General features: G+C 43.1%; 1 protein-coding gene across 4 annotated transcripts in view; it reads left to right on the forward strand.

The window, feature by feature from the left end:
* The window catches only part of WDFY2 (WD repeat and FYVE domain containing 2), a 173181-nt gene that overhangs the window by 137868 nt on the left and 12695 nt on the right, over positions 1-22618 (forward strand). For all 4 annotated transcript variants that reach the window (XR_015725966.1, XR_015725967.1, XR_015725968.1 and 1 more), the window contains exons 7-8: positions 9914-10040; positions 20834-20939. Coding sequence is in view for 1 of the 4 variants with exons in the window: in XM_045796877.2 (XP_045652833.2) it covers positions 9914-10040; positions 20834-20939 (233 nt within the window). In the remaining 3 variants the exon portion in view is untranslated. The remainder of the gene's footprint in view (positions 1-9913; positions 10041-20833; positions 20940-22618) is intronic.

The raw sequence follows: 22618 nt of genomic DNA on the forward strand, positions 1-22618 counted from the left end.
CTCCCTGTCACAGAAATAAAAGGTACAGTTATTTTCTCAAATTCTTCACAGCCCAGTGAGAGAGACAGGAGCCGAAGAGTGACATGGTGGCAGGGGCAGGGGGAAGCTGGCACGGGGCACTTCCAGGAACCACAGAATGGGCACTTAGCTCGGACAGGAATGGGAGCCCATCAGGAAGGCCTTCCCAGTGGAGGTGTTGCTTGACCTAAGATATTTGGGAAGGAGTGAGTGTTGAGTTCGTGAAAAAGAAGTGAGAACAACACACCAGGCAGAGAAAATCAGCGTCGTTCAAGGCATGGAGATTTGCAAGAGTGTGCTCTCCTGGGAACTCTCGTAACTCCTTTTGGCTGGCACACTGAGTCTGAGGTGGCGGGCAGCCAGAGAGGAAGTGAGAGTCCGTTTGGATCACTGAGGCATTAGCCTGACGTCAATGAGAAACCATGAAAGAGTTTTAAGCAAAGACGTTAACCTGGTCAGAATTTAAAAGATTGTTCTGGCAGCAGAATAGAGAGTGTAATTGGAAAGCTAGTCGGAAACTGCCCCTCAGAATGTGGCAGGAGTAATAGGAAAGCCAGGAGTGGATGGGCCCAAGGTGAAATTCCGGTGCTGAGTTCGGCAGGCCTGGTGACCTGACGGGGTAGTTCCCAGACTTGTTTAGTCAGAGGCGGCTTTCAGCCTGGCTCTTTGGTAGTCAGCCATTCACTGTACAGCTGATAGCTGTGCTCTGAGTTCTCTGTTGCTGCCTCTGGGCCAGTAAAGGGGTGAGCAGCTGCTGCTTACTGCTCTGTGGTGAGCCAGATGTGGCCCAGAGGTTTCCTGTCTTCCGGATTAGTTCTAATAGAGAATGTCACCTTGGCATTATGCCTTATCTTTCTCCGAGTTTAAAGCGTTCTTCTATGACTTCTATGAACTACCTTTGAGGAAGACCAGATGTGGCCCTGGAAAGTCAGCAACTAACGTGAAGGAAATGTAGCAGGTCATATAGTCAACTCACTGCTATCACCCGTAGACAGTAGTATGTACCCATCGCCAGTCTGGCTACAGCACAGCTCATTCGTTTGTAGCCAGAGCAGGGATGTCTAAGAGATTCCTTGATGATGCAAACATACCGTCAAGCTCTTCTTATACGGCCAGCCCATTCTGGGCCCTGAGAGGTCCCAAACTCTGGGAAAAGGGTTTTTTTAAGGATTAATCTCATTCCCTTACCCCAAAACAAAGACCTTAACATGAGCCCAGATCCGTTAAAGAATGATATTGGGGGTCTTATCAGTCCAGATCCAAACTCAGAAGCAGACAGTGGTATGTATACAGAGTCCTAACCATTCACCCGTCACTCTGTGTTATGGTACAGAAGGTCATATAGAAATGTGGGTTGGTGATGGAATTGGCCTAATACCAGAGGCCAACATAGCATTTACTAATCCATGGGGACCTAGGAAACTAGTTTTATGTTCCTTTGCTCCCTCTGCTGGTTTTATTTCTGGAACCAAATGCCAAGTATCATAGTTCTTTGCTATTTCTGCAGAAATTAGAAAATATTTCTACCAGAAAGTCATACTGACTTGAACAAAGAGGGGAAGAATCAGATTGTAACCATTGGAAATTCGTAGTATCAGTAAAGTCATTTTTTTTCCTTTACTTCTAAGGATTATTTTGGTTAGTATGAATGTACTAGAAACAGAAGGGGTTCAACATAAATCGCCAAAGCACGGTACTTAACAAAAAATTAAATACAGACTTGTTCATTAACTGCTAGGAGAATTATTGAAAGTAACAGTATAACTATAACAAAAATAAGACAAGGAGAGGCATAGTTCAGTGCAAATACGCAAGCTCAAATCATTAAGCTGAAAACTTGATTTTTGTTTACGGTGATGGCTTTCACATCCAGCAGACACAGATTTTCATCAAGTCCTCCATGTTACTAGCCCTCTGCATGATGAGTGCTGGCATATGGGGGTGAATCAGACAAGCATAATGCTCGCCTATTCACCTTCCAGTCATGGGATGCAATCATCAAACCAATAAATGCCAAGTAGTTCCTCCAAATGTTAGGAGCAGCAAATACTGTGACGTCCCAGTCCCAGTCTCTTAGAAGTGAGCTCACTGTGCAGTTTCGTAGCATGTATTAAATTTCTAAACGTTTTCATACTCTTTGATCTAGTGCCGTTCAGGGGCTGCTTCAGGAGCAAAGAAGAGGGCCTCCCTCTCCAGAGAGTTACAGGGAGACTTCCGGGGAAGTGGTGTTTGAATGAAACCTTAACAAGAAAGAGGAGTTACCCAGGTGGTGAGACCATTCTAGGCCTCAGGTGTGTGAAGCGGGTATGCAGCCTGGAGTGGGAAAGTGAGCAACTGTGTGGAGTCCCATGGGCCGTGTGGAGAGCCAGGGGCGAGGAGTAGAGGTTGAACTCCCAGGCGACGTGCAGAACGTCGGACATTGTTCTCAGGCAGTGAGAAACCAGTGATGAAGTGTAAGCAGGGTGGTGGGCTGCTTTCCATTTTAACAGATCACCGTCACGTCAGCGGGAGTGGATTGAGTGGGGACGAGAATGGGTGTGTGGAGAATATTTCGAAGGAAGGCTACTGCTGGAGTCCCACTTGTTTGACCTGGGAGGATGGCAGTGGGCATGGCCGGAAGAGGAGGGACTCAAGATCTTTTTAGGAGATGAGGAGTCAGCGGCACTTCAGGTGGGGCTGGCTCCCAGGTTTCTGTCTGGAACATTTGGGTGGATGGTGATGCCATTTGCTGAAACCAGGAGCACTGGAGGTTAGAGCGGCCTGGGGGGAGAGATCACGGTGCTTGAAGAGATGCCCCTGGAGAGGTGGCAAGGAGACAGTGGGATGTCCGTTTGTGGATCTTGGGAGGAAGGGGTAGCCTGCAGGCAGGGCACGTTCAACTTTATAGCAACACTCCTCACTTCAGCCTGCAGTAACTGCAAAATGCAGCAGCTGAAAGGGCCGAGATTTTGTTCGAGAGGCATTGTGTTTTGGGGACTCACTTAGTCACTCCTTCTTCACCTTGCAGGGTGGGAAGGCACGCTCCTGGCAAGGTGCCACATCACACCGGTAAGGACAGACCCAGCCATTTTCAGCCCTGACTTTGCAACACTTCTCGTAGTCTCTCTAGCTTTTGCAAGATACATTGTAAACGTCTCTTAGAAATGAGCTCGCTGTGCCTTTTTGTAACATGTATTAAATTTCTAAAAGTTTTCGTACTCTGATCTAGTTTCATGTTTGGGACTCTCTTCTAAATAGGAACATGAACAAAGTTTTACAAATAAAACTGTTCATCTTAGCAAAATTCATAATAGTTAAAAGTTGAGAAAAATGTAACAAGTGAAATAAGGTACATCCATGTGTTGGGATATTATGCAACCACTAAAATTTTCATTTATGAGAAAATGTAATAGTATAAATTTTATAATGACAGAAGCCTTTATTTATTTTTTTTTAAAGATTTTATTTATTTACTTAACAGAGAGAGAGACAGCTAATGAGAGAGGGAACACAGGCAGGGGGAGTGGGAGAGGAAGAAGCAGGCCCCCAGCGGAGAAGCCTGATGCGGGGCTCGATCCCAGAACACCAGGATCACGCCCTGAGCCGAAGGCAGACGCCCAACGACTGAGCCACCCAGGTGCCCCAGAAGCCTTTATTTTTAAGGATAAATTCATTTATGTTAGAAACGGCTCTGTCAGTCATATATTATGAAGGTCCAAGGCAGGGAGAAGCATCCCATATAAATGAGGGGGAGCAGAAAGATGGAGGAATCTGAATGAAGGAAAATGAAATGGAAGAAAGGATGCTTGTGATTTGAAATATAAACCCGGAAACCCACACCCGCCGTAGCCCCTGGCTCTTCTTCTCTGACCTGGATGTGGACGGCGAGGGGGATGCGCTGGGTGTGGACCGCCCAGAGGTGTGGGTCTGCGCTGCTCTGGCGTGCAGTCTTGCTGATGGGGGGGTTGCCTTTCCATACTGCCAAAAGCATCTGTAGGAAGGACTGTTCAGGAAGCTGTCTGCTGAGGGCTGCTGGAACACTCCCCTTGGAAGGGAGAGGCTGTTCCATCAGCAGCTCTCCTCTCCCTCCCCCTGGGGCCCCCCTGTGACTTGGTGCGCTGCCTTCCCACTGGCCCCCATCCCAAGGCTCTGCCAGACACCTCTGTAGTGATGGCTTACTCTTCTTCCCATTGCTCTCTGCCATCCAACTCACAGGCCAGGTGCATAAGCATTTATTAAGCACTGCTGTGTACCAGGCACTGTGTACTGTGCTTGAATACACAGTCTCCTGTGGGGACAGATCTATGATCTAATTAAGTTCAATGCAGTGGAGAAAGAAACACACACAGAAGTGGGAACCTCACTTCGATTGAGAGTGTTGGGAAAGGCTTCCTGCAGGAGACGGCTCCTGAGCACCTTGAGGAAAGAAAAGGTTACTAGGGTGATAAAAGGTAAGATGGGCACTCCAGGCAGAGGGGAGTAGCCACGTGCTGCATGAGAGAATGCCCCACCAAACACAATATGCACGCCCTTCTTGTTCTCCAAACTAATGCCGTCATCTTAGGCTACATTTGTGTTGAGTAGGGTCTGAGCCTTACTTGATATGATTATATCCGCAGAGCTAAACCTGGTATCTGTCTTGTGGAAGATACTCAACACATGCTGTTTGCACTGATCTGAAATGAGTGCTGTGGTTTGCGATTACACACCAAACTCCAAGAGACACCATTGTTAGGACATGCACATGGAGCTGGGATGGACCTCAAAAGCTAATTGTTTTTCTCCCCAGTCCCATCCTTCTTCCCATCTTGAAGCCTTTTCTTCCATCTTTTCCACTCTTACTGAAGCATGTGTAGTAATACTCTGAGCCCTTGGGGTGTTCACAAGCTGAGCCAGGACCACTTGCGTTTGGGGACGTTAGTTTCCTTCAACGTGAGACAGCTCTTCAGTCTTCCTTTGTCTTTCATGACCTTGGCATTTTTGAGTACTAGTCAGAATGTCCTTCCGTTTGAGTTTGTCTGCTGTTTCTTCATGGTTAAATTCAGGCTATTCATTTTTTATAAGAATACCATGGAAGTGATGTTATGCCCTTCTCAGTGGATTGTGTCCAGAGGCACATGATACTGATTTATCCTGTTTCAGGTGATGTTAACGTTGATCATTTGGGTAAGGCGGTGTCTGCCAAGTTTCTCTGCTTTAGTCACCCTTTTTAATTCATAAGTATTTTACGAGGAAATATTTTGAAACTCTATAAATACTGTTTCTCATCATATTTCTGTCCAGTAATTTTACTATCCATTGAGACTCCGTTGATGACTCTTACCAGAAACAAATACGACTGTGGTGTTTGCCAGATTGTCCTTTTTCTAATTTGTATAAGTATAGTATAAGTATATATAAGAGGGTGCCTCTTATACACTTTTTGGTTGGAATTTTATTATAAGGAAAAACTTTACTTCTCCCCCATATTAATTTATTTTTTCCATTGTTTATACCAGTATGGGCTCATGAGTTCTTAATTATTTCTGTGTGTGAGAATTCGTTACTACTGTTTATTTTCTTGCTCAAATTGTTCCAGGTTTGACCAGTGGGACACTGGCTTCTTCAGTCCAGCTTCTGTGACCTTTTGACTGTCCCTTCATTTTTTTTTTTTTTTAAGATTTTATTTATTTACTTGAGAGAGTGTGAGAGAGACTACGAGCAGGGGGGAGGGTAGAGGGAGAAGCAGACTCTCCACTGAGCAGGGACCTGACTCAGGACTCCATCCCAGGAACCTGAGCTGAGGTAGACACTTAACTGACTGAGCCACCCAGGCACCCCTTGTCCCTTCACTTTCTGATACCACATCTTACTTTTTGATACCACACGATGTTCCTGGCTCATCTTGTAAACTTCGTGCCTCAGCCCTAGAATTAACCATTCCTGCAGCCGTTTCTTTCATTGAAGAACAGATAATATATAGAAGCCAAAATCTGGGTGCTGCATGTGCTCACTGTTGGGGGAGATCATTGCTTCTAGGCCCGATCAGTAGACAGACCTAGGAAATATATGTGTGTACTCACACGTCTGTAACTATATCTTTATCTTTTGTGTTTGTGGGGGGGGTGTATGTATACACACACACAGGAGTGCATACTGATACTTCCAATTCCAGTCTAACACCAAAAGAGTTTATTCTAATCTCCCCCCGCACAGCTGTAACTCCTGTGATGATAGTGAGAAACTCAGCTCTCATCCTCAGTGTATTTACTTGCGCAATCCTCAAGTACACACCGAATAGCTTCAGAACTGCTAATGTACATAGCCCATGTGCAAACCTGCTAACTAAAATACTATATTTGTGTACAGATCTTCTGATTTGCCTTAGACTGTGTAGTCAAATTACTATTTTCCAGAGTGACTTTTGCGAGTTCTCCCCCTACCCCCTTCAGTGTGGTCATATCATTCGTTTGTAATACAGATAGGTTCCCTTGTTTCTGTTTATATTCTATTTGGGGTCCACACCCTGCCCCCCGCCCCCGCACAGTCCTTGTTGATTTTATTTAGTTTTTTTTGAGTATGTGAAACATTAATTGGTTCCAAAACACAGAACCAAACCAAAAAATATACTCAGAGAAGTGCCACTCTGCTCCATCCCTTCCCCATTGCTGTTCCCGTGCATTTGCCGAAGGTAGCAAATCTCATTCCTTACCCTTTCTTCTTAGGTGAAAGGTAGCACAGCGTAGCTATTTTTCTGTGCTTTGCCTTTTTCACTTTACAGTGTGTCCTGGAAATCACTTGTTATCTGCCTAAGTGATCTTGTTCATTCTTTCTCATAGCTGCAGAATACTGAGTGAATGTACCATAGTTCACTCACCCACTGTCTTACGTGAGCGTTCTCCTTGTGCATATGTGTCTTTGGATTACTTGGTGGGGATGGGGACGGTGTCTTCAAGATAAATTCCTGGAAGTGAGATTGCTGGATTAAAAGCTAAGTGCAGGTGTGGTTGGTTGGATATGGCCTTCCCTGTTGTACTGGTTTGCAGTACATTAGTGATGTATGAGGGTGCCTTTTGCCCCCATAGACTTTCCAACAAAATATGTGTCATGCTTTGCAATTTTCTAGGCCAAGAATTTTGATAGTGGTTCATGCAAGGATGGTAGTAGTAGAGGTACTGAGAAGTGCTTAGACTTAAGATACAGTTTTGGAAAAAAAACAATTCAGTTTACAGTGGATTGCTTTGGATACTGATGCAGTGATTTTCCAACTGGGGCCCTCTCCAATTCTGTCTAAATATTAGGCATCAGTATTAACAGTCTACACTAGTAACTTCTTTTTACTTGCCTGATTTATGAAGCTTTTGGTGACTCTCACCTTCCTCTTGGGCCAGCCTTAATTTTTTTAAAAAGATTTATTTATTTATTTATTTATTTTAGAGAGAGAGCACACACAAGCAAGGGGGAGGGTCAGAGAGAAAGGGAGAGAATCTCAAGCAGGCTGCTTGCTGAGCTAGGAGCCCTACATGAGGCTCGATCTCACAGCCCCGAGATCATGACTTGAGCCAAAATCAAGAGTTGGCCGCTTAACCGACTGAGCCCCCCAGATGCCCCTTGGGCCAGTCAGTCTCATTATATATCCCAGTAAATATATGGCATTATAATAGCTAATGCTAACTGCTCTTAACAAATAATTTCTGACATTTCAGTGGCTTAAAGCAGCAGTTTATTTCTTGCTCACATTACAATCCAGTGCGGGTGTTTTTGAATTACGGCTCTCTTCCATATGGTAATTCAGGGACTCTGGTTCCTTCTAGAATGTAGTTACTCCATGCCCTGAGTCTTGGAGTCTTTGAGGAGTAAGTACGAAGAGAAAGTGAAAAAGGGACATCCTAACTGCCTTGGCCTGGAAGGGATGCACATTACTTTCTGTGTTCAGTTGCTGAGAACTGGTCACACGCCCGCTAGATGCAAGAGGGCCGGTAAATGTGGTCCCTGCAGGACAACAGCTTTCCAGGGAGCGCGCCATACATGGAGGGGAATAGGGATCGAGCTGGACGGTCAGCTAACTCTGCCACGGTTATTTAACAAAGTAAGTCACTTGGCTACTATGTGAGAATAAATAACGTGTTGCGGGATAGAACATCCTGAAGTATTACATTGTCAAATACTGAAGAATGGTTGAAAAGTATCTATTAGTGTAATCCCTCCTAATCTGTGGGGGACAGTTCCAGGACCCCCCAGTGGATGACTGAAACTACAGACGGTACTGATCCCTGGACATACTGTGTTTAAATATCCTGTAATACAAGTCATGTGAATGGGGTCTCTCTCCCTCTCAAAATACCTTATCGTACGGCACTCACCCTTCTTCTTGGGATGATGTGAGATGATCCAGTGCCTACATGGTGAATTGACATGAGGTGCATGACATAGGCCCTGTGACGCAGTGTTAGGCCACTGCTGGCCTTCGGAGGGTCCTGCAGAAAAAGGATCATCTGCTTCAGGACCGCAGGTGTCCATGGGTACCTGAAAGCGGGAACAAGGAGGGACTGCTCGTGATCATGGAGTTTAGCATCAGGGAATGAAGAGTTGGTGTACAAAAGGAGGAACAGTGTTTAACTTTGAAGGGTTAGTAAGTCTAGTAGAGGAGTTCCAAATAACAAGAATTGTGGATGAAAAAAGAGGTTTGTATTTTCATTCGTCTGCTCCTTCATTCGTTCAAGAGACAACACTAGAGCCTGTGTGCGGCTGGCTGTGTACACGGTGCTGTTAGGTCGGGGGCAGGGGGGAGGCGGAGGCGGGGGTGGCGACGTTTGCTTGTACGCAGACAGGAGGATGTCGTGCAGGTAGGGGGAGAAGTGATTAAGCAGAAGCCAGAATAGTGGGACATTTCCCTCACTTTGAGCCTAGAAAAAAACCACAAAAAACCTTCTGAGAATATTATATAAAAGAAACTTTCCTAAAAGCTTTTAAAGTGCAGTACTTTGTTAGAACAAATGGATCATCTTAAATAAGAAAAATGTCAGATTCTCATAAACAAGCTATTTTATGTTCTTTTCAGAATATCATATTTTTCGATCATGTAAAAAATGGGTATTTCTCACATTCTTAAGTGTTGTAGGCTTTGGGCTCATCTTAATTGGAAAAAGTTAATATTGTTCTCATCATGCAGGACTTTGATTTATAAGGGGACTACCAGAGAGAAAGATCTGTTATAATATTTAATAGCCGCACCAGTAGAGTAATGCTAGTAACCAACACGTGAACTGCACGCTACAGTTCACGGAGTCCTAGATAATCGACCCAAGCTGATTATCACCACAACCCTGGGAAGTAGGCAAGGCCTGGACTGATATCATCATAGGAGTCGTAGTTGTATGTAGATGTCAGATGTATCGCCGTTCTCCCCATTTTACAGTCGAGGAAACTGACACTTGAGGATGTAAATGATGTGCCTAGAATCTGTAAATTTAAATTCCCAAAGAGAGAAAATAAATTTTAAATTCCGATGTTGTCGTCTAATTGTATTTGTGTTCAAGAATAAAAAATCCAGTTGAGTTTTTTCAAAACTCCATTTACTTCTTGTCTGTGATTGTCAGGGTGGGAGGTAGAAGTTAAGAAAATACGGTTAATATTTCCAAGTACTGTGATATTTTCCATTGTTTGAATTGCGTCTCTTGTCTGACAATTAATTGCCTTTTTCGTTTTCTTTTGGTTTTTATAGTAATTGATTTTATGGTACGTTAAATGTCGGGGGGAAAATGCTGAAAGGATGGGACTTTTATTCTGGGAGCCAGTTTTTTTTTCTCTTCAGGGACTTATTTGTTTGTTCTATAAGCAAAAGAACTGCACTGGATCCTAACTCCTTTGCACTCACGTTTATTGGTGATTAATACTGTCACTCTGTAACTGATAACCAGCTGTTCTATTCTCGCAGGTGGGGTGACTGCTCTCTGTTGGGACCCTGTCCAGCGAGTGTTGTTCTCGGGCAGCTCAGATCACTCTGTCATCATGTGGGACATCGGTGGGAGAAAAGGAACAGCCATCGAGCTCCAAGGACACAAGTAAGGCTGCTGGTGCTTTTATTAACAAACTCGGAGAAAAGATTCCCAGCGGAAATCTAGAACAGAGGCGTGGGGTCCGGTGTCTATGGCAGGATCTTAGCATGGTAAGGAACGTTGCAGGAACACAAATAATGGCCACTTTGAATTGTATCTGTGCATAGGTATGTTTTTTTATTTATACCTCATTTAATTCCACAGAGGATTTGAGAGTGCTTGCAAAAACCGTAAAATAGAATAATGGCAGCAAAGAAATAAAAAGTAAAAATGAGAACCAGGGAGACTTAGGAGTAAAGATTTAGAATGCTAGGGAAAAAAAGCTTAAAAATATAAGCCACGAAGGCCTATGGAATTTCGATAATTGAGTTCAAATGTGGCAAGATTCCTGGCAACTTAAGGAAAAGGGGAACGATACTATGCTTACACTCTATATTTTGTACTTGACCAAATATTTATTGAGGACTCCCCTTGATTCATATCAGGCTCTTCTTCCTTGAGGGGCGGATTTCACAGGGCTGAGAGGAAGAGCAAAGAAAGCTTTGGGTTTCCTTGGAGCCGTTCTCAAACTTTGCAGTGTGCAGAGAGTCACCCAGGAATTTGTTAAAATGTAGACTCCTGGACCCTGTCTGTGAAGATTCCAGTCACTGGGAGCCGCAGCTGTCTGTGCTGTTCCGCTGTACCAAGCCTCCCAGGCAGCTCTCCCGGAGGCCCTCCGGCCGCACTCTGACCTCTCCCACCCTGTGCTGCCCACCCGTCCTGGGGGCAAAGCCTGGTCATGGGCAGAGAACTGTAGACCCGCTTTAGAGCTCTAAAGCTAATCTGAATTGTTTTCCACTTGTAAAGTTTTCACAGTGATGTTAACAGCAACTCTGGACAGCCATAAACAAACGTTAGTAAGGCCCCCACGAACTGACTGGTTTTAAGTAACATTAGTTCTTTTTGTAAATCTACCCAGAAACGCTGATTTTAAAATAGTCCCCTAAGTAGTTACATCTACAGTCGGGATTATTAGATATGAACGGATTCGATTTCGGAGGCCTCTGCACAAATAATCATCTTAGTGTTAGAATTTAGTCTTCGAGAAGTAGCTGCGAGGCCTTCTTTCCCACATTAGAGAATAGACCCGTTGTCTGGGGCCTTGTCTGGCTTGTGGGGCCACTGGGACCTCGTCATCAGCCCATTAGAGGAATCATTCACTTGTAGTTATCTCCGTGACAAGGGGACATGCATCAGTATTGTATAAAAGGAGTTGACATCATCCATGTAAATGAAGAAAAAGAGAAGCCAAACACAGTCCTGTTTAATAATACTCAGTTATCCTCCAATCTGCTAAGTAATTCCTGCCACCTCAGGCTCTCTCGGAGAAATAAAAGGCCAGTTTTGAATGAAGATCAGTAATATTTGTTGGGCTCATTCAGATGAGCTCATAACTAGTTTTTTTTGGCACAGTGGTTAATAAAGCCTGCAGGCAGTCTTGCATGACCCACCCACAAGGTAGTAAAGTGTAACAGTGCCCAACGCCAGCAGCACTGTGTGCTGAGTGCCCTCGTGCAAACTGCTGATCTGGAAACCTTGCACCTATCGTTTGGTAAGAAAGGAAGAGCTGTAAAATTGAGATAGAGTCTCTCAGTCCCAGAAAAATGGAACCTGAACTAATAGGTCTTCCAGTTTCTAAGGAGTACAGACTTGGCCTTTTCGAAGATGGAACTGACCACGCTTGGGAGTCCATCCTGATAATCCACACCCTTAAACCTAGTGGATGGCAGGCTGGTGAGATCAGGAGCTGCCGATCATGCTGGCTTTAAACAGGAATGATGGCAGAAGGCCTTTGCCCGGTGCTTTATTTAACTCAAGCTGAGGAATAAAGGGAACTCTGGGAGGGGCTCCTCGTCCCCAGGCCTTAGCCTGCGAGGGGCTGCCTGCTGTCACATGGCCAGGGAGAAATGAACTTCCTCAGCATCACTTGGGGTCTCCCTGTTCGAGTGGGTTTGAGTGCCCGAGATGGAGCCCAGGAAGATAACGGAGCTGCTGGAAGTAGGAGGATGGGACTCACAGAAGGTAGTGGAAGGAAGGGGCCAGGGCAGCAGGCAGGAAGGAGAACCACAGGGCCACGTTCACAGCCACCATTCCTTTGCCTTGAAAATTGGCCACGGGATTGGTGTTCAGTAATTGTATTTCGTCAGAGAGCAAACAGATACCTCCGTGTCATCTTGCAAGAACTCTGTATGTGTAGGAGGGAAGCCAGATGTCATCTTGTAGATGAGAATATTGAGTCCTCAAAGCCCCCAGCTGGTAGCTTAGGTCTCCCAAACCTTAGTTCAGTCGAACAGTAAAAGCTCCTTGGAGCCTTCTTTGTATCCTGCACTGCACTGGGTAGTGGGGCTACTGAAACGAACATTGACTCACTGATGGTCCCCTCAGTACTCCATAATGTTTTCTGTCTTTCTACTTTAGAGGCCAAAGAGTTTCTTCTTGGGGCCTGCAGCTGCCCCTTGCTGTCCTTCAATTCGTCTTTTTCCCACCTTCCCCCCAGGGTGACTACGGGTGATTAGAGTTCCAAATCAGGCACTGAATTGGTGAGCTTGGGAACTGGGCAAAGCCAACCAGACCAGAGACCCCCCCAGAGGGGTGGGGAGACTGCCTTCCCCTCTGGTGGGAATATCCAAGCATGAGGTGGAGGGACAGCTCCTCAGGTCTTCTGTCCTGGGTTCTGTGGCTTCATTCCATCCTTCAGCAGCAGAAATATGACAGTTTTGCAAGTAATTCGATTTGGTGTATAAAAATCCCATCAAAGAGCTTTAGCACAAGAGTAACTAAAATGTCTCTAAGTCCAAAGGACGAAAGGAAGAAAGTGTGCTTCTATACAGTATGGTCTGCATTTGAAACATTCTGGTGGGTTTATTCCCTGTAGCAGGTGGAACGTGATTGTGTGCTAGCTCGTGAAAGGAAAGGCAAAGGGAAGGTTCCAGTTTCAGGGACCAGTTATGTTCCTGAAGTATCTGTTACCAGTTGGGTGGATATTCTAGAAGCATAAACCTGGATGTTTATTGTCCCATGCCTGTGTCAAATCTAATAGTGATACTTGGGCTTTTTAGATCCTTTTATTCTTAGATACCTATCATTTCATGACCAACTTTATGACCATAATTTTCCTTTCTAACAGTATTTTTCTTAGGCTTCTAAGACTGTGGCAATTTAATTTAATGGTAATTTGATTTAAAGCACAGATAAGGGTCTGTGCAGTTTCTTGAGATGGAACCCTCCACCAACACTGGGATTCTGCAGGTGACATGGGACGTGGTCACCGCCCCGGTTGTTGGCACACAGGGTCTGTGTATTTGCTTCCTTTTTCCACAGTCCCAGCTCTTGGTTTTTCTCTTCCAACTCTTAGCACATGTAAGACTTTCGTTACAAGCATCTTCGAAGCCTTTTGGTAAAGAAAGGGGCTATTCGTAAATAAATATCCATCGGGAGAGTTTGGACCTTTCCCTCTTTATCAGGTAAATTGCATGTCAAGTTAGGACAGGAAGTAAAATTCCCACATTCATCCTCTCCTGGGTTTGGAGAAGGAGAGCGAGGGTCAAGGAGAGCAGCTTTCTCTCTTGGTGAATCTCGGATTTAGGAGCATTTCTCATTGTAGCACTAGAGAATTATTAGGATCCGGGGGAAGAGATGTCTTTTCCATTTCTAATTGAACTAAATGCAAAATAGATCAAAGAATTAGAAATGAGGGTTTTCATAGAGGGGAGAACCTTATCAAGGGGGACATGCTGTACTGCGTGGTTATAAATCGCTGGCCTTTGCGCCAGGCCAGGTCGTATTTGAGCCAGCCCTTCTGCTAATGGCCGTGTCAGCCTTGGCAGGACTCTTCATCTCTCTGATCCTCGGTTTTCTCATCTCTAAAGTAAGGATAATATTGGAAAGAGAAACCCTCAAAGATTGTCCAAAACCATAAATGATAGAGTGCTTGTAAAATAATCAGCACAAGAAGGGCGCCTGGATGGCTCAGTCGGTGAAGCATCTGCCTTCGGGTTAGGTCATGATCCCACGGTCCTGGGCTCAAGCCCCACACTGGGCTCCCTGCTCAGTGGGGAGTCTGCTTCTCCCTCTTCTTCTGACCCTTCTTCCCACTTGTGCTCTCTCTCTCTCTCTATCTCAAATAAATAAAATCTTTTTTAAAAATCAGCACAAGAGTAAGGGCTAGTAAGTGGTGGTTGTTAAAATTATGCTTGTTAACAGAATTATGGTAATTTGAAAATCAAGCTTTTGGATAGGAGTCGTATTTCTCTCTGAATATAGCGTATTCCGTGGAAATACGGCCACATGTACCTACTCCCTCTGTAATACATTCAACAGCTGTTTACTGAGCTCCATTTATATACCAGACTTTGTAGTAGGCACTCTGGATACAAAGGGGACTGTGAAAACAGTTGCTGACTAAATGGAACAGGCTAGATGCTGAGAAATGGGGTAAAGGTGGGACAGTGTGCCAGTTTGACTAAAAGATGGGAAGCCTCTGTGGAGGGAGTCACTCTTGATTTGGGTCTTAGGAGATGAATAGGTTCTCGTAGTTCTCAGGATCAGGAGGTTACCCAAAATAGAGCTGTATGAACTCAGTACAGTGTTTTCAGGAAATTGCAAGTGGACAAAAGGGCAGTGGCTAATCCAGACTTCCACCATAGCCGGTAAACCAGCCAGATGTTGCTGATCTTGACCAAGTGCTCCTAGGCAAGATCCCTGTGGAGGGAAACCCTTCCAGGGTCCCTTTGGTGCGAGATGACCCCAGGTATCAGTTACCGGGAGACCTCACGTGTGTGGGTTACTCATGAGCCTTTTCTGGTCCTTGGAGGTTAGGTTTGGGAAGCTTATGAATATGGGAGTTCCGAATCTAAGAGAGTGAGTTCTTTGGTAGTAGATGCATAACTGATTAGATTTTCCCCAAGTCACCTAGGACTTTTCATCAAAGAAATGAAAGCTGCTATACCTTTAAGCCCCCCCCCCCCCCCGCCAGGAGGCGGAAGAGGGCCTAAGTTGACATTTGGGCAGATGTTTATGTCTGAAAATTGGTTTCTATAAAAAGAAGAAAGGCCTCTCCACCCTTTTCCCGAGCAAGCAGCAGACACAGGACCTGGGCCTCCTACCTGTGCTGTCCCACAGGGCCCCATGCTTGGGCTAATGTTGTGCTGTCACCATCTTGTCATTATTAGTACATTTTTAGCAAGGGGCCTTGTATTTTCATCCATCATCAAGCCCCCCATATTATGTAGCTAGGCCTAATAAGACATAGGTTCTCTTAGCGCTGGTGAGAAAGGAAATGAGGCCTTCCCTAGTAAGTATAGTCTTTGGAGATGGCAGATGCTGGTCGTTGTGAAAAGTGAGGGTTTTGTGCACTGGTGAGAGCGTTTGCGGTGCAATATGTGGAGCTCTCAGCTGTGAAATAATAACCAGTTTTGAGATGCTTTCTAGTATAAATGCTACACTGATGTCAGATGAAACATGCTTGTAAGAAGAAGGTATCTTTTATTCTTCGTAACCCTTAATCTGTGAACCTGGGGATGTTCCCTTACCTCGTTTTTAGCTGCAAGGTAGTTACATTGTGAACCCTTAAATTAAGAAGTCCCTGAGCAGCTTTATTACAAAGCTTGGAATCCAGCATTCGTCACTGTGTTCCACTCTTCTGTGTTGGAATATTAACAGTATTGGAGTCCCATAAATTATGTATTTGTTGCTGGATGTTGCTGCCAGCTATGAGTGGCAAAGCAGTTCCTTCTGTAGCTTATTGTGGCTTTACAAGATCACTGATGTGTATCAAGATGCCTTAACAAATGAAATGTAGTTCAAATCACAGGGTTCCGAGTCGGCTCGACTAGATAGATTTTCCTTCTTGCCCTTCAATGTCAGAATGGTGGTGCTCCATGCTTTAAAACAGGTGAAATAACAACCAAGAGAGATGGAAAACAATAGACTTTTTTTTTTAACATGGAAAACAATAGACTTTTTTTTTTTAACAAATACCTGTCAAAAAGATTTTATATTAGTCATTAATTTAATACAGGAACTAGTAAGATGTTACAACCAGTTCCAAGGAAAAAGAGCAGATATATGCACAGGCAGGGGAGAATGGAAAGAATTTGTAGGTAGATTCACAATTGGCTTCCTCCATGGGCAGGGCGGGGCGGGGTAGGGGCAGGGGCATGGAGATTTGTTGCTTCTTCACTGGAAAGATTCACTTGCCATAATACCAGGTTAACATTTACAGAGTTAGAAAGTAGCACAGTTAAAGGTATTGCAAGATGCAGGCCCCTGTAGAATCAGATAACCCAGAAAGGTGTGCCAGATAACACCTGATCCTCCCCTGAAGATGCCAGTACTTTCTTTTTGCACATGTCATTCTTTCACAGTCTGCCTGATAGTTCTTCCCCCGTCCTCTCCTGGCATCGTCATAATTTCAGAGATTATTCTTGATTACAGAAGAAGGTTGGTCTCCTAAGGGTTGGCCTAATTATTGACATTGTGCAGGGAGAGTGTTAATTAACCATACAGGTCTTCTTGGTTTGCTTTGCAAGTATAGAGCCATGGAGTATTATTAAATAGCGATCGAGCCACAGAATTAACTTCTGCCTGGACATGTTTATAAGGAATCCTAGATTGGGCTTTTCAAAGCCTCTGTTATTTGTTATACCAAGACTAGGAAACCAAGCCCAAAAATATTCTCCGCCATATGTCACCAATAGTCATTTACACCTTGGTTGAATTCCTTGAGTTTTCCGACATTTGCCAGGTTCCTGGCCTGGTGGTTTCCTTACCACCTATAAGGCCAGGACCCTGCAAACCAGGTAGTAGGCCAGTTTTCCTAGGAGGGCTTTGTAGCCGTTGGCTCTGTAAGTTCAAGTGGCTAGTCATATCTGATTGAATGAGCGTCATTCTCTAATATGACATTCTAGGTAAGGACTTGGTTGCCCAACCATATCCTGTGGATAGATGCTAACCGAACCTATGAAATAATTTTTATCTTGTCTTTAAAATTAAGGGGATTCAGTAATACTTTTTGAATTCTGGTGAAATCATTGAATGGTGCACATCATTTTTAAACGTTTCTATTTAGCTTATAAAAGCAGAGTTTACAAGATTGTAGGTTAGAGATAGGATAAAAAGTAGGAGAAAAAGCACCCTCCTATATCCAAAAAATAGAACATTATAAAACAACATCAACAGTATTCCGGACAAATAACCACAGTAAAGTGTACCTCTTCAGTTCATGCAGTCCTGTGTAATTAATCCTTGTTCTGCTGATTCTTGGTTTAGGAGTCTACATTCATGAAGCCATCTGCATCCAGACTAAAAAGAGTCCAGAAATCCAAGGAAATCCTAACTCAGTCGACTGGCACAGCTTAAAAATTACCTAAGCAGTGTCAGCTCTGTAACTTTTGCCCGAGAGTCTATTCTTTTGAAATATCAGTATTTTAAAACACCTGGTACATGTAGTCCTTTTCCATGAAACTCTAAGATTGTCCTTTCTGGCCTGTAGCTTATAGCAGAGCCTCGGGCAAGCGTCAGAGTAAAACAGAAATTGTCTATAGATTATGAAGACTTTAATGGTTAGTTTTTTGTACTGCGACAAATAGTAATCCTAATAGAGGAGAATGAAATTCTCTATTGCGATAGCCTACATAACTATCTCCTGAGAATTTTGATCAGTATTCCCTGGAGGGGAAAGCATATTATAGACAATGAGAGCTCTGATAAACCTCCAGGGTCCTTCCATAAAATATGCAACTTCAGAAATACTTACATTAATAAAATTTTATCTAAACTGACTTGACCTAGGGAAGGCCGAGTATCTCCTGATCTGGTGACTCTTCCCATGAAACTCTTAAAATAGCAACACAGCAAACACACATAGTTATTTATAGCGTCTCTCTTTTTATAAGGCAGAGGAGTACATCTTTACAATCCCCAAGGATCCCTCTAGGGAATCTCGAACATAGTTGTAGGTCTACGTAGGAGGTATGCTAGGTTTTTTATTTTATTTTTTCAAAATATAGGGTATGGCCCAGGAAGGCAAAATCATAAGAGTAGTCAAAGATGTTTTTGGGACTTTAACCAAGTCAGCCTAAAGCTCTTGAAAATAATGTGGTGACACACAGAATCTTTGCTAGCGAGGCAGATTTTATAGAAGGTAAAGAATATCCTTTTGCGTTGTAGTCAAAGGCATTAATCAGTAAGGCAAGGAAGCAAGCCATCAAAACTGAGGGAACTGTGCCAAGATTTTAATGCATTTTATAGCTCTTTTTTCAGATTTGAGTATTATAAACCAAAGCAAATAAAATTCACTTTCCAAGTTTTGTTCTTCATTTTTCTCTCTCATATTCTGGAACAAACTTATACTTTATTTTAGAAGTGCCTTTCTTATCCATAGTCTCTCACAAATGTACAATGGAGTTTTCCAGAGGCTGCGTGATGAGTGGTATCAGAACAAATACAGACATTAGAAAGATTTGCAGAAATGTTAAACAATGCATTTTTGTCATCAAAATTTGTCACCTTGGGAAATATAATTTTCACCAAAAATGTGTTATCTATATTAAAATATAATTGCTATAAAATATTGCTATTTTCAAATCAGTATTTTTAAAAAATGCTCAGTTTTTATCTCAAATACAATAAATATTGATAATTTCTTATTTAAATCAAAGCTCTTCTGTGTTCTCAAATTAGTTTTGAGTGTAAAGTGATCCTGAGACGAAAAAGTTTAAAAACCATTGCTTTAAGACAAAACTACCATATTTTCTCTTTTAAAAACAAAAGCCCATGCATAGTTATATCTTGTTTCCATCATTGCCCCTAGCATAATCTCAACCACCCATTTTAATTATAATAATTAACCAGAGTGACTAACTTATATTTCATAGAGAAAATTGGGAGGAGGGAGGATGTGGATAATTGAGAACTGTCACATACAAGCATTTTAGCAGACTAGCAAAGCTCATGAACACACACAACAGAAATTTCTCCTGCAATATAACCACTTTTACATCTCCTTAAGGTGGCAAAAATGAACACGTTCATGGAAGTGACTCACCCGAGTTGTAGCCTCTCTATAATGTAAGAAATGAGAAGCAAACGTATATAAACTTAATATTATGCTTTGTAATCAAAGTTTCAGTATTCTGACTTACTTAAGTTATCTAAGTGGATAGATATCCAATGATTGTTTAGCAATTAGCTCTACTTATAGTAATCCATTTTAAGTTACCTAAAGATCTTAGGGATTACCTTTAAGTTGCTGTGCTATAAAACATAATCGCTATTTATATGAAAAGTTTTTCAAAACAATTATTTAGTTGAGTTGAACATGAATTTATGTTTTTCATGTATAGCATTACATAGGCATAATATTAGCTTATTTGACCAGTTATCCTATATATATTTAGAAGAAATCAACCCGAGTAAGTAAGAGGTACAGTTGCTCATACTTAACACTGATGAATCAGAGAAAGACATAGCTGTGTTTTAAAATTTATCACACTCGTCTCACTTGCCCAAGAGTTCACCTCAATTCTGTGAACTTAGATTCTTAAAATGTTACTGAGTTAGTATTTTCTGTAAAAGAATTTTTAAGTCTAGTAAATTTAAAGTTTTAGGGGCTCGGATTTCTTTTTTTTCTGTTAAGTTTATGAAAATTCAATTTATATAAGCACTTGCTTATCTTTATAAGCCAAACAGAACAAGTTCTTGTAATCTAAAAAGTACTATAATCTAAAAAAAAAAGAAAAAAATAAAAAATTAGGAAGAAAGAATACTGTAATCTAAGTTATCGATGCCCTCTGGCAGTAGGCTAGCATTCCAGACATGAGGGGGCAAGGCCTTACTGAACTGTAGTCACAGACACAGATTTAACAGCTTCAGTCCCGCAACTTCAGCCGCAGGTCAGAAGGAAGCACAAAAGCACACAAATCACCGGTCTAGATTGCAAGGAGCTGTTCTTCCCATTGGGCACAGAATTCTCAATTGATTTGAGTTCAAAATAGAAAAATATTCAAACCGAAACAACCAAGAAGCCCTATTCCCTGTTCCCTCACCCGGTGGAAAATAACGTCTGTAACCTTTTGTTAGTGATCACCACGTCGTCAGACCACAGAATTGGACTCTCCATGGTGGCTACCCCAAGAGGGAATAATTCGTCAGCCGTGTATGAACTAGAAAGAAAAATAAAGCACAAAATGAGTACAGAGGGAATGAAAACTAGAGAAAATAGAGAGGCAACAAAACTCAAGTCTGCTGCTGCTTTGGCTTCACCCTGGAAGCCAAAGAAATGGCGCCTGGGCTTAGCCACTGTGACACGCTCCACACCTCAGCCAACGCGATTTGCCTGACTCTGGCGGGTCAGTGCTGTGGGCGTTTCGATGAATGACCTCCAGTACTCTTGAAGGATCCTTTTTTTTAAAAAAAAAAAAAAAAAAAGGTAAAATCATGGCTTTTGAACAAATACAGAGTGACCATGTACCATAGCTTTTATTTAATGAATCAATTAAGGAAGGAGCCAGTCCCATCTTACAACTAGTTCCACCACCAGCTTTTTTCCTCAAGTGTCGGTAGCTGACAAAGACTCTCTCTTCCTGAGGCCTCAGCATCTTAAAAAACATTCTGATTCCACCTGATTTCTAAATCTGTGCTCCGGGCTCAAAGGGGCTCAAAGGGGAGCATGTGCATTGATTGACTCTGCTGGGCTTCCTGCCTTTAGGGCTTTCGCCTTGCTCTCCAGAACTGTCGCTGACCCTGGCTTTCTTTTGCAGTGACAAAGTCCAGGCCCTTTCCTATGTGCAGCACACACGGCAGCTCATCTCCTGCAGTGGTGATGGCGGGATCGTGGTCTGGAACATGGACGTGGAGAGGCAGGAGGTAGGTGTCACGGCAGGTCACAGGGCCACTCCGTGGCTGGTGGGCTGGACTGTGTGCATGCAGTTCTGGCTGGGCTGAAAAACGCCTCAGCCTTCCCTCCTGCTCATTTCTTATTTTTCTTATGATTAAACCATGAAAGAAGACTTGTTATGTCAGAGAATAAAAGATTCTAGTAGAAAAGGAAATTCCTTTTTTTTTTTTACCCCTCCCAAATTGGCGTGTAACATTCATGTAATAGTGATTTCATAAGAATTTCAACCGAGACGAAGCTCTTTAGACTTCGGATCTGTTGCTCCGTTCACAACCAAAATTCAGGTGCGAAAGAGGGAACCATCTGTTTTCAGACGATTATGCCTTAAAGTGCCCTAGGAACACACAAGACTCAAGTGTTTTATGTTACCCGGGAAATGGTGGCTAATGTGTGAGAAATAGTATTTGATGAAGGAAGAGTTCTTTGCTTGATATTAGTAGTAATATCAGAAATAACTGTTTTTGTGCTTCTTTATGAGTCATGGTCTAAACAGTTCTCCAGATGCAAATATATACACTGTCTTTGTTAGGAATACATTTACGTTTTCTCCTGGCATTCTGTTTCTATGAGTTTTCTTTTTTCATCTTTGAGCATCTTAACAATGGACATGTTTACTAAATATCCCCTTGACAAGGACTTCGAAGTTAGCGGTATTCTCATTTCCCTAGAATTTTGCTGGGTGAACTTTCCCTTTGACGGTTGACGGTGTATATTCATCTAATGTATTTCCTTGCAGGATGCAAGAATTAGAAAAGCAACACTTTAAAAAGACAAAAGCAATTTCCCAACTTCTTTCCATGCCCTCACCCCAATCTCATTTCAAGAGAGTAGTTGCTATTATCCACCATGCAATGCCTTTCAAATGCCAGTAATTAAATGCTTAAGAAGATTAAAGCCTGACTTGCTCAAACCATAAATCCGTGGGAGTTCTATTAGTAACTAATTAAAATGATCATTACTGTTAGGAAGTGGGGAACTGTAGAATATTGCTTTTGAAAGTACCACTTGGCCCCTTCAGTGTAAAGGCAGGGAAATTGGTACAATGTGTGCTGGCCATGCCAGCCAGACTGCCCATGTGACTTCCCATTCTGTACGATAGTCTCCTCTGGGTGAGGGACAGTCACACCTCGCCTGTCCCCGCTTCTTCCCAGGCCTAACTGACCAGGAGAAGGGGAACCGCCAGGCTCTCTTGCCTCCGTGCAGGTAGACTCCACCATTGATGGACAGAGGCCCAAAGGAAGATAATGATGTGCTTTCCAGAGATGAACCCAGTCGGTTGCGGGGCAGTCCTTTGAGCCATCTTGCTTAAATTATGCCCTTTGACATGCAGATATGGGAGCACTTGCAGCTTGTTAACTATCTTGAATCTTCTTCGGGTGATTCAGAGCCCAAGTGAGTAGAGAGGGTCCCAGCCATTTTTTTTTTTTTTTTTTTTTTTTTTGCTGGTGTCATATTTTATAAACCTAAATCCTCTGAGATGTATCTGTGGGGCTTCTGGGTCATGGCCAGAGCTGTGCAGTGCTTACCTCAAGAGGCTGGAGACGTGTAAGGTTGCACTGCTTGATTTTCTGGAAGAAAAAAATGTATGGGAGAAGATTTCAGAAGACTATTACATGGCATAAATGATGTGATTACAGTTGCTGTAGGA

Source organism: Ursus americanus, chromosome 10, assembly GCF_024610735.1.
Source record: "Ursus americanus isolate L20-20 chromosome 10, mUrsAme1.1.p, whole genome shotgun sequence".
Lineage (NCBI taxonomy): Eukaryota > Metazoa > Chordata > Mammalia > Carnivora > Ursidae > Ursus > Ursus americanus.